The sequence below is a fragment of the Ornithorhynchus anatinus genome, chromosome 18, assembly GCF_004115215.2.
Source record: "Ornithorhynchus anatinus isolate Pmale09 chromosome 18, mOrnAna1.pri.v4, whole genome shotgun sequence".
NCBI classification, from domain to species: domain Eukaryota; kingdom Metazoa; phylum Chordata; class Mammalia; order Monotremata; family Ornithorhynchidae; genus Ornithorhynchus; species Ornithorhynchus anatinus.
In genome coordinates this window covers 25,914,587-25,927,243 of record NC_041745.1, presented here as the reverse complement: position 1 = coordinate 25,927,243, position 12,657 = coordinate 25,914,587, and the positions used below count along the sequence as shown (strand labels likewise).

At 43.1% G+C, this 12,657-nt stretch overlaps 1 protein-coding gene across 8 annotated transcripts in view; it reads right to left on the bottom strand.

Moving 5' to 3' along the window:
* CTBP1 (C-terminal binding protein 1) overlaps positions 1-12,657 on the bottom strand; it is a 330,982-nt gene that overhangs the window by 106,606 nt on the left and 211,719 nt on the right. Inside the window, exon 1 of one of the 8 annotated variants that reach the window (XM_007671887.3) lies at positions 2,698-2,884. The exons of 5 other annotated variants lie outside the window; for them this stretch is intronic. In XM_007671887.3, coding sequence (XP_007670077.1) covers positions 2,698-2,737 — 40 coding nt within the window. In that variant the 5' untranslated portion in view covers positions 2,738-2,884. Of the gene's footprint in view, positions 1-1,949; positions 2,374-2,697; positions 2,885-12,657 lie in introns of those variants that run through there. 2 more of the 8 variants (XM_029083110.2, XM_039914704.1) reach the window with 2 other exon arrangements.

The following is a 12,657-nucleotide window of genomic DNA, read 5'->3' as shown; positions in this document are numbered from 1 at the left end:
CACCGTACTGAACATCAGTTGTGTAGCTCGAAAAATGCTTAGGGTTCTCTCTCCCAATCTCTCTTCACCTTCATACAGGAAACAAATGTGACCACAGGCCCGATATTTTACACCCCCAAAATTATGACCTTACAACAAAACACAAAACAAAAAACCCAATTCGGTTACAAACGCTTGCAAAAGGAGCAGGGGTTAGATTCTACTCCTTTTTAACTTTACATATTTTATAAGCCTCTGCCGTCTTCAAATGACAATACAAAGGTCACACACCCAAACGAAGCGGTGCTAAAATTATTGCTAAAAAACACAGACCTAAATATTTTGCATGTGAAATATATAGCAACAGATCACCTTTACCGCATTAGAGGATATTTACTTCACTAATGATGTCTAAAACTGAATTGTGTGGTTTGGTCAGTTTGATCTGTGAAAGAATTCATTATCAATGAAGGTACTGGTGAAGGTTGACGATTTTAATCTGAGGACCTTTATTAGCAAAAAAAAAAAAAAAAAGGAAAAGTTCCCAAACATGGGAAAGCACTATATACATTATAAAACACTATCTGTATTACAGTAGACTGCACTAGGGTCTAAAATTCGAGTTGAAAAAAATCGAGAGAGGAGAAAATGAGGGTTCCTACAAAATTGTAATTAATCCAACTGTTAAGTCAAAAATGTCCTGTCCCAGTGTCGCTACATTTGCACAAAGCACCATCCTTGTCAATACCAAATTTATAGTTCCTTTGATTCTTGCGATTCTAAAAGGTATATACTGGTACACACAAAAAGGGTGAATTAAAATAGAGCATGCTGATCAGGCAAAAAAAAAAATAAAAATCAGGGCCTATTTCATTTCACTTTTAAAATGCATATTGATCAATCTGTGCCATCCCCCTCCTCTCCCCCCTTGTTCGGCTGAAGTCATTCACTGGTTGATTGTCCGCAGCAGTTATGATTCAAATCAGAATCGAATTATTTGGCCCTTTACCATTGGACCACACTGTGGCAGTGATGTGAAAATTCCCTGGATGTTATAACCATCTGCAAAATGACTGCAGTTGCTAGCTAAATGTACTTGGATTTTCAGAGTCCCGCACCTCAGGACCCAAGAGAATCCCACGAATCTCCCACAAATTCTGGAGTCTGATTTAATTCGCTATCATATATGCGTATATATAATAACCCAATATATACATATGCATAGGCAAAGAGGACGCAATTACTTGAGTTGTACTAGGCCCCATTATTTTAAAGGAAGGATGAGAACCTCGTGGCTCCTCTGCTCGTCCCAAAGCCAACATTTCTTTTATTGGGCCGACAGTGCCCGAAACCTACGATGACATTAAATCGTTAAATCTGGAGCCCTCCCAGGTGTCATTTTTTTTTTAAAAGTACGACCAGCAAAGATGGAACCTAAAATGACTTAGGCGTATTCTGGACGAGGCAGAGCCGACCATCTGCTTTCAAAAACTATGTACAAAACAAAGGGACAACAAAGGGCTGGATCCGATCTGTCCGGCAAATAAAGTTATTTTTTTGTCCTGCTTTACAGCTCTCTTTGTGCATCACCTGCTGGGATGTCTCTATTTTTTTTTTTTTTTTTGCTGATTTATCAGCCTGCCGACTGCCCTGCAATTGCAAGCAGATTGGATTCCCCCAAACCCCGCAGCGGATTTATCTTTACCTTCTCCACCCCCGCCGCGATCCAGAAAAAAACAAACAACCTTTCCAAAACCCTGGCAGAAACGAGAGAGAAAATTCAAATGGAGGAGCAAAAAAATCCGGTCCGAAGGAGGCCCGCACCCTCCTCTCTCCCCATCCCCCCGACAGGGCTGAAACTTCCCGTTTCCCTTTGCGGCCGAGGAAAAGAAAAGAAAGAAATAGGAGTGGCCTTCTTTTTTTTTTTTTGGACGCCAACGGGCCAGGGTTGTTTTTCTTTTCTTTTTTACCTGCATCACCGTGCAGTTGGAGGGGCGGCAGGGACGTTAGCCAGCCCGGCCCCGGGGACCAGCCATTTTCCGCCTCGGCTGGAAGGGAGGGAGGAAGAGGAGGAAGGGGAAAAGGGGGAAGAAGGGTGCAGGGAGGGTGGAAGGGGAGAAAGGAGGAAGAAAGGGGAGGAAAGGAGGAAGGGAGAGAGGAAGGGAGGAAAGGAGGGAGGCAAGTTGTAGCCCCGGGCCTGGCGGGCCCAGTGTGCGTTTTGGGACCGGCTCCTCTCTCCCTCCCTCCCCTCGGCCGCCAAGAAGCCCGGGTTGGCCAGTAAATCTGGAAGGATCGAGCCACCCATACATACACACACACATACACACACACACAATGCAAGCGGGCAGGGCAGCGGCCGAACGGGCCTTTTCTGGGCATGCACAGACACACAAATACCCCACGAGCCAGGCTTTTCTGTGCAGGCACAGACACACACACCCCACAAGCCAGCCTTTTCTGTGCATGCAAAGACACACACACCCCACGAGCCAGCCTTTTCTGTGCACACACACACACCCCACGAGCCGGCCTTTTCTGTGCACACACACTCCCCCCACGAGCCGGCCTTTTCTGTGCACGCACCGACACACACACCCCGCGAGCCAGGCTTTTCCGTGCATGCACATACACACATACACACACACCCCAGGCTTGCAAGCGAGCTCCGGCAGGGCGGCGGGCCGACGACCGACGAAAGAGACAGCGAAAAATTGTTACCTAGAGGCAAGCCCTTGTTTAGCAAGTGAGAACTTCCCATGGAAAGGACCGGTCCGGGCTGTCTACAATGAGAACTTTAGCAAACGATCCGGAGGGGGAGGGGGGGGGGGAGAGGAGGAGGAGGAGGAGGAAAAATCCTAGGCATATGGCGGCTACTTCTATTTTTCCCCTGAAGTCACCACACACACACACACACACACAGACCCACACTCACACACACATACACACCCAGAGCTCCAGGGCTGCTGTCTCTGAAAGTGGGCGAGGCAAGCAGGCGGAGCTTAGGTCAGACCAAATTAATCTCTTGTTTCCAGGCACCCAAGAGAAGTAAAAAGGAAACGGGGGAGGGGTGGGAGGGAGCCCTTTTTTTAAAAAAAAAAATTCCCCCCTTCCCTCTTTTAGAGCCAACTCTACAATTTTCCTCTCCAAAGTGCAAAGGCCCCAAACGCGATTTCATCTGCTTTGCTGTAAAACAATAAAAAGCCTTCCCCTCCCGCCGATCGCACAGACCTCGTCCTTTATACTGAACCCGGCCTCACCGTAAATGGGATAGGGGATTTAATTTGGCATACACACCCCCCCCTTACAGAAAAGCCTGACGTTTTTACTTTTTACGATTTCCATTTTTACATCTTCCTGCGCCATGAAGAATGTGTTGAAAGCTGAACTTTAGCTATTTTGATAGTTGTTTTATACGGCCAAGCATTTTGCCCCCCCAACTCGGTTTCCCTTTTAATGTTTGGGTGTTGTAAAAAAAAAAAAAAAAAAAAAAGGGCTACTGGATTATTTCAAAATAAATTTCAAGATCATTGGTCAATAGGAAAACGACTCCATTCTTCCCAATTCCACATCCATTTGTGTTTTACTGTCCAGGTCGAGTGAAACGATTAATTTCCCTTAAAAGCTGATCATTGATACATTAAACTAAAATGACAGTGGTATACTTTTTAAAGTCTGATATTCCAGGGTTTGCCAAAAAGCAAAATCACTACTGCAAGCAGGCTAAATGGTCGACCCCAAGCAGGGCTCACAGTGAATTTCACAGTAAACCAAAACACTAAGAGGGGTAAAACAGAAAAACTAATCTGACAACCTAAGTGGATTTATGATTGGGATCTTGAGAAGTTTATAGATGCCTGTTTACTTGTTTTTATGTCTGTCTCCCCTCCTCTAGACTGTATGCCTGTTGTGGGGAGGGCCTGCCTCTCTTTATTAATAATAATGATGGTATTTGTAACTATGTCCCAAGCATTGTTCTAAGTGCTGGGGTAGATACAAGGTCATCAGGTTGTCCCACGTGGGGCTCACATTCTTAATCCCCATTTTACGGATGAGGTAACTGAGGCCCAGGGAAGAAGTAATTGAGGCACAAAGAAGTTAAGTGACTTGCCCAAAATCTCAGAGTTGACAAGTGGCAAAGGTGGGATTAGAACCCATGACCTCTGACTCCCAAGCCCACGCTCTTTCCACTAAGCCACGTTATTGCCGTATTGTACTTTCCAAGCGCTTAGTACAGTGCTCTGCACCCTGTAAGCGCTCAATAAATACAACTGAATGAATGAATAAATGAACAAACTCCAGAAGACTTGAACATAAGAGCTGTGCCCAGAAAATAACTCGCAACAGTCGTTAGTGCTCACTACTTTTCTTCCTAATGTGATCCGTGAACCAGGATGCTGGGCAAACTGAGTCCTGATATTACTAATTGATAGTATTTACTGAGCATCTATTGCGTGCAGAGCACTGTACTGAGTACTGGAAAATTCAAATCATATAAAAGAGCCTCCCTCATTTCCTGCATAGGCGTTCATGCCACAGCCAGTTGGGCTGTAGTGAACGCTGAAATATTCACAGTGCACTTGTGATGAGAGTAAGTCTGGGGCAAATTACATTTACAAGAGTTGTAAATCAAACTCATCTGGACAGCTTAAAAAAAATTCACAAGTGGGTGAATATTCAAAGTCAATTTTATTACCCTTTCCTTAATATGTACAACTACACACTTCAGAAACAAAATAAACATTGTACTAATGAGACAGGCCTCCACTGTATTCTAGATGATACAAAAACTGTTAGGATAGTGCAAATATTCAGGGGTTACTGAAACAAATATCACAAATATAGTGCATTATCATCTCCAAAAGAACAGCCGAGGAGGAGGACGCAAAACGAAGAATTTACTTGAGATCTACAGCTTGGCTGGGTCAGCTGACTCGCATAATGCAGTACACACTGAACTGTATGTAGAAGAGCTCTATGAAGAACACAATTAACTCACATAATGGCCGTGCACTTCAAGGCCTAATCACTTTCTTGGGCCAGAGCTGGAACTGTGGGGCTAGCTGAATAGTTGTTAATATCTCTGAGACCCTCTCCCTCTAAATATGCCCAAGACCACAGCTGATTTCAATTTTATTTCATTAAATTAAAAAAAAAAACCTGCTCCAAACAAGGCAAGGATTTCCTAAGCATTATTTCCACCAGAAAAAAAAATTCAGAAACCAATACGCTGGACAACAACAAAGACAGCACAGAGTGAAAGAAATGGTAACCTTCTTTCCGAAAACACATTATTGCCTTTTTTTTTTTGTCTGCTCTGCACAGCTTTCAGACCGCAAGCTTGAGAAACCGGTTTCTGAAGAGCTTTTTTTTTCCTAAACAAAAACTTCTTCTTACACAAAAGTAAACTTTTTTTGTGTGTGTGAGGGGAGGTGAATAGTGATAGGATGCTCAAGTCGGTAGTTTGCATTTACTGTCGTTGAACGATTTTTTAAAAAAGTTATCTGAGAAAGTTCAAACTGATGCACTGTCTGGTTTCTGTTGAGGAATTGACTTTTACTTTAGTTATTTTTTTAAAAAGTAATTTTCTTCATTAAGTGGAAATGAGCTCATTGAACATTCATTCTGCCTGCTGACTTGTGTGTCAGACGAATTTATGGAGGCCAGCTCCTCTGGTCTGATTTAATATATTTTCCCCCTTTGTTTTGTGAGCTTAAGAAAATAATGAATGATCTACAATGCTGACCTTCTCTGTTCACCACGACCCATTTCAGTTACCTCCTAAGTGGATTTGATCAAATCTTTTACAAATTTCCCAGATGATGAACATCCTTAACATTAAATGAATTTTTAAAAACATAGCCAGATGAAGCAAGACATCATACTGGTCCAGCACTAAAATTACCAAGTGCCGGTGATATACAATAGACCCTGTATTTGTGGCTCAAAAACATAGGTCACTTTTGTTCTTTTGCTTTTCTAGACTCTACTACCTGAGTTTGGGTAAATTAAATTGTAGCAGCACACTAGATGTAAAACCACCAAACCTGACATAGCAAATGTCTGGTTGTCTTTAAAAATGAATACCTAGAAGGAAAAAAAAGAATCCATAAAAAGTAGCTCCATTTATTCAGCTGAAAAATCAGATTTAATTATAATTTGGACAATGTTCTGAATTACTTTTACGGAGCTAATCCTGATCTTAAGTGCAAAACCTGGTACCGTAGAGGAAAGAGAGTGGGGTACATAATATTATGACAAGGGGAGTGTTTGGAGGATAACTTGGCATCACGAACAGATGGGTGAGGTGATTAATAGTTTTTTATTCCCTCTACCATCCAGGAAGAAATACCAAATGAGGTTATGTTTGCTTTTTTCATTTTTGCTTCCAGGCAAAGGGTTGTTGGGCCACTGGTCTATCCAAACAAAATGTCCACTCAACCTGATTTGCTTGTATCCACCTTTGCACTTTGTTAAGCACTTACTATGTGCCAGGCCCTGTACTAATACCACAATTATTATTATCATTATTATTTGACCACTGTTCTCATTTGGACAATGTTCAGTGTTTCAGGATACTGAAATAAGTTTCTTGTCTACTTTTAAAGACATCCTTTTAGGAGTATTATACTGTAGATTTAAGGAAAATACAAACAAATCTCAGTAAAGCCCACAATATGACGAACGTCTAAGCTTGGCATTTTAACACAGCATTTCCAAACTCTATGCACCAGAACTTCTGTGGATACAGTATACTTTCACTTCTAGAATGCAAGGGTGACATTCTTGCCAAATAGCACCTTAAGGAATATGTATTTCGTAGGACAATAATTGTGGTACTTGTTAGTTAAGTGCTTACACTTTGTCAAGAACTGTACTAACCCTTAGGGTGGCTACAAGATAATCAAGTAAGACACAGTCCCTTTACCACATGGGGCTGGCAATCTAAGTAGGAGGGGGAATGGGTGTTGAATCCCATTTTACAGATCAGGAAACTGAGGCAGAGAGCTATGGGGCCAGGATTAGAATTCAGGTCCCCTGACATCCAGGCCTGGGCTATTACCATTAGGCCATGCTGCCGATGCTGCATGCCTAAGTACAAAGCTTCTTCTGTCACTGGGTCAAGCGGCTTCCATACAGGGCGGAGCTTTGGTATGAACATTCCTTTCAATTGTTTTCCTATGAGAGTTCTAGCCAAAACGCGTAGTGCCAACATGTTAAATGGCGAACTTGGTGTTATGCTTCCAGCAGCTGTTCCGGGAAGGAAGCTCTATTCCAAGTTAGGTGATTTTCAATCCATGCAATTGTTTCAAAATATACTTGACTTAAGAGACCTAGACTGCATTTCTCCCTAATGTGCCTGCCTGATCCATGGTCTTCCTAATGATTAAACAGCCACTCTGGCTCCCAGATAATGAGGCCACTTCTCACTCCTGATGAGGTGGCAGCTGTTTTTTGTGACCGTGGCCTGGTCAGTCACTCTGCATCTCTTAGGGCAACCGCTGACCCAGGGGAGTGCTTCTTACATTGAACCTTAATGCCCATACTGAGGTCAAAAAAAATGCACGAGATGGAGAAGGGGCAAGCTTTTATCCCCCTTATGTCACATTGCTGAGAGAAATACACCCAATTCCCCTGGGTACCAGACCTCATGTTAAGGAAAACTTGAGCTGCTATACTCATCTGGTTCGATTCTGTGAACATGTGCCCCGGCTATTGATCAAGCTAAGGTATTTGAGCGCTGACTGTATGCAGAACACTGTACTAAATGCTTGACAGAATACAATAATTGATGGATGGCATTTCTTGAGCATTATGTGCAGAGCACTGTACTAAGCACTTGCGAGAGTACCATAGAATTAGCAGACACTCTCCGGCACCCCTGATCTCTTCCTTAAGTAGTTTACAACCTAGTGGGAAAGGCAGACATTAAAAAAAAATATTGATAAGGAAGGCAGCATGTATAAGTGTTGCGAAAGTGGGGTTGGGGTCGGTATCAAAGTCCTTAGGGAGTCCAGACCTAAGTACATAAGTGATGCAGAAAGATGGGCTGAGAGGTTAGTCAAGGAAGGCTTTCCGGAAGAGATGGGATTTTAGTTAAGCTTTGAAGATGGGGAGACTGGTGGTCTATCTGATATGAAAGGGAAGGGGTTCCGGGCAGGAGGGAGGATGTGAGCTGGGTGAGAGACACCAACTGGAGGTGCAGTAAGTAGCCTGGTGGGAGAGGAGTGAAGTGTGTAGGTCGGATCATTGTAGGAGAGGGGCAAAGGTAGATAGGAGGGAGAGAGCTGACAGAGTAGCTGGCCTCATCCTAACAGGCTCAGGTTGCAGAAGGCCAATCTCCTCCAAAAGGCCTTCCCTAAGCCCCACTTTTCCTCATCTCCCACTCCCTTCCACCTCACCCTGACTCGCTCCATTTGCTCTTCTCCCCCTCCCCACAATTCTATTTATTTATACTGATCCCTGTTTACTTGTACTGTCTGTCTCTTCCCCTTTAGACAGTGAGTCATTTGTGGGAGGGGATTGTCTCTCCTTATTGCTGTACTGCACTTTCCAAGTGCTTAATACAGTGCTCTGCACAGTACGTGCTCAGGAAATACGACTGAATGAATGAATGAACAAGTGCCTAGTGAAAACCTGTGTTTTGGCAGATCTCAGTCCACCTGTTTTCCATTATTATGGGTACGGGGGTGATGTTCAAAAAAAAGGGAGCTCAAATGGTGAATTCCCCATAGGCAAGGATTGTCTCCCGACCCTGTTGTAAAGCACTTTCCTAAGCATTTAGTACAGCACTCTGCACAGAGGAAGCACTCAATGAATACAGATGCTTGACTGAAAACATCACCACCCCTTCGGGTCAGCATTTTTTTCAGTGAAGATGAGGACTTGCAGTTTTTCAGCCGTTTTTGTTGATATGTAATTCACGACTTTGATATGAACTACATTTCTACTACACTATCTGGAAGAGTAGCATAATCGCTAATTGGTGGCAGATCCTAAAAGCAGGGGCCACAGATGGGGGAGCGAATCCACCATGCCTGACACCTTCCCACTGGGATAACCCAAGGCCCTCTGCCCAACTGAGGCACTCCAAGACCACCCTGCCCCACCCCGGCAGGAAGGAGAAAAGCAGCCAGCCAGCCAGCCTAAGCGGAACTTTGGGAAGACCAAGTTGGCTACTGCTGGAGCATTCACCATGGCCGTGGTGGGGGGAATGTGGACTCTTTAGCCGCCAGGAGCCTGAAATGTTGCTCCTCTAGCAAAGTAGCTAACAGATCCTTGTCTTATATCTTTACGTTGTCTTACTATTTTGTTTCATCTCCCTTTATATGTCTGTCACCAGTCTTCTCTCCCCTGATTGATGTTTTTAGACTGTGAGCCTCCTGAGGACCAAGGGCCGTGTCTAATGCCCACCTGGGTATTCATTCATTCCATCTTATTTATTGAGTGCTTACTGTGTGCAGAGCACTGTATTAAGATCTTGGGAAAGTACAATATAACAAAAGGACAAAATCCTGCCCCAGACCTGCTCATGGTCTAGAGAGTCTTTCCAACTTTCAGTATAGTGCTCTGCACACAGAAGTCACATAATAAACACCATTACTACCACTACACTTGATAATTCAATTATTTAGGATGAAGCTTTTCAGAATATATACGACAAAAATGATATCTGGCTCGGTACAGATACATATATACAGGTACATATATATTTATATATGTGCTATATATATATACTTACATATCTGATTTTATATATATATATATATATATATATATATATATATATATATATATATATATATGATTGCTACAGTTGAAACCCAAATAGGTCACAATTCTTTGAAACCCGCTGAACTGGCTAGTTAATGATTAAGTTATTTTTAGCAATTTATTTCTAGAGTGCTTTACTGCAGGGCGTAATATGCCAACAAATTTGCCGTTTCCGCACAATATGAAACTGGGAGGAAGAGTGTCTTCCTTGGCCGTAAGTACCATATTTTTCTGCATCTAGAGAAAGATACACCTTGAAGAACTCCTCAACCTGGAGCTGTGAATGGTTATGCCAAATACTTTGCACAAGAATCCAACTGTATTACTGGATTATGACCCAGGACAGTGACAAAACTTGTCCTGGAGTAAACATTTGGCATACAGTAAATGGACAGGTGGTACTTGAAAGCAGCCAATGCCAATCAGATGCCATAGGGATACATTTTCACTGCAGAAAGGCAACTAAATGGGTTGGAATCTTTCACAAAATCCCTGAGAAAAATCAAATGATTTTCAAAAATAAATCCTCTGAAAACGTTCAGGTATTCAGCTATGATCTTATTCGGGTATTTTAAAATGGCATATTAATTATGCAGGAAAAAAGTAAAGAAAAAACACAATCATGAATTATGCCCTTGTGAGGAGGGTTTTCTGCACAAATTAAACTGCACTAATTTGGGGGACTTAGGTTATCTGTTCCTTCCCCTCTTGTGCACATCGCTTTACCCTCCCTAAAACCTCTTTAATTTTTTAGTGAACATTTTCTCAAGCATTTTAGTCGCTCAATTTACATCTGAAAACTATTCACCCACCCACAAGGCCTCTTCAGCGACCTCTTGTCTATTAAGTAGCAAAGGTCCCAGTAGGTTTTATGGTAAAAGTGAGTACCACAGTGAACCTGTGTCTACCAACTCTGTTACACTGTACTCTCTCAAGTGCTCAGCACACAGTAGGTACTCAGTACTATTAATGGATTGAACCAACCACAGCAAAAAAAAATAAATAAATGGGGACACAGCAGTATCAGTTCCAGCAGAGTTCAAACAGATACCTGTTCCTCAGTTTACACCCCTATGCTCGGCTACTCACCTTCCAAACTGGGGCCTGGAGGAGAGTTTGAATGACTCAGTGCGTGCCATCACCCTGCCCATCGAAAAAACAACTCAAGTTCACGCCTTCATAATCTGAAGTAGCATTAACACATGTGAAACGAAAGACCTATCCAACTAGGTGAGATTCAGGCAACAGTTTGATCAATCACTCAATGGTACTTCCTGTGGGCAGTGCACTGTACTAAGCATTTCGGAGATTATGATACAACAGAGTTGGCAAGCAAATCTCTGCCCCTAAGGAGTTTACAGTCTAGCGGGAAGCAGCGTGGTTTAGCAGAAAGAGCAAAGGCTTGGGAGTCAGAGGTCATGGGTTTTAATCCCGGCTCCACCATGTGTCAGCTGTGTGACTTTGGGCACATCACTTAACTTTTCTGTGCCTCAGTTACCTCATCTGTAAAATGGGGATTAAGACTGTGAGCCCCACCTGGGACAACCTGATAAATTTGTATCTCCCTCCATGCTTAGAACAATGCTTGGCACAGACTAAGCGCTTAACCAATACTATCGTTATTATTAAGACAAAAATTAAAATTAATTATAGATATGTACCTAAGTGTTGGGGGAGGAATGGGTCAGGTGACTATCAAGGGTTTAGAGGGTGCAGATCTAATCCTAATCCCAGCTCCGCCAATTGTCAGCTGTGTGACCTTGGGCAAATCACTTCACTGTGCCCCAGTTACTTCATCTATAAAATGGGGTTTGAGACTGAGAATCCCTTGTGGGAGAGGGACTGTGTCCAACTTGATTTGCTTGTATCCATCCCAGAACTTAGTACAGTGCCTGGCACATAGTAAGCACTTAAAAACATACCACAATTATCATGGTAATTATTATTATTAGATCCATGGTCATAGGTATTACAGAAAGGAGTGGGAGTAGGGAAGTTGAGGGCTTAGTCAGAGAAGGCCTGCCAATCAATCCATCATATTCATTGAGCACTTACTGTGTACAGGGCACAGTGATATGCGCTTGGGAGAGTAATATAATTCAATAATAGCAATATAACAGACACATTCCCTGCCCACAATGTGCTTACAAGCCTTTGAAAAGAAGAGAGTGGTGGTCTGTTATAGATGAAGGGGGACAGAGTTCCAGGCCAGAGGGAGGACTAGGGCTAGTGGTCGGTAGCGAGACAGACGTACAGAGAGCAGCTTGGTGGAAGGGAAGCAAAATGGGCAGTCTGAGCTGGAGTTGAAAATCAGGGAGGTGAGCTACGAGGCAACAAACTACTTTAAAGCCAATGGCAAGGAGTTTCTGTTTCATCCAGAAGTGGATGAACAACGATTTAAGGTTCTTGAGAGGAGAGACATGGATGGAACTGCTTTTTAGAAAAATGATCAAAGTATGAGAATTAAGCATAGACCAGAGTGGGGAAAGAAAGAACACAAGGGGGACAGCGAGGAGACTGATGCTCTAGTCAAGGTGGGATAGGATCAGAGCTTGAATCAGCACAGTAATAGTTTGTCTGGAGAGAAAAGGGTGGATTTTAGCAATAGGGTGGGTTTTAGCAATGTTGTGAAGGCAGAAGTGATAGGATTTGGTGACAGACTGAATATGTGGGTTGAATGGGAGTGATGAGTTGAGGATAATGGGCTTGTGAAGTGGGAAGATTATGGCGGTGTTTGTGGTGAAGAGAAAGGCAGAGGAAGGGCAGGATTGGGTTGAGAAGGTGAGGAGTTCTATTTCGGTCATATTTAGCTTGAGGTGATCGAGGGACAGGCAAGTGGAGGTATCCTGATGGGAGGAGGAGATGAAAGAGAATGGGGGAGGAGAGAAATCAGGGCAGGAGAGGTAG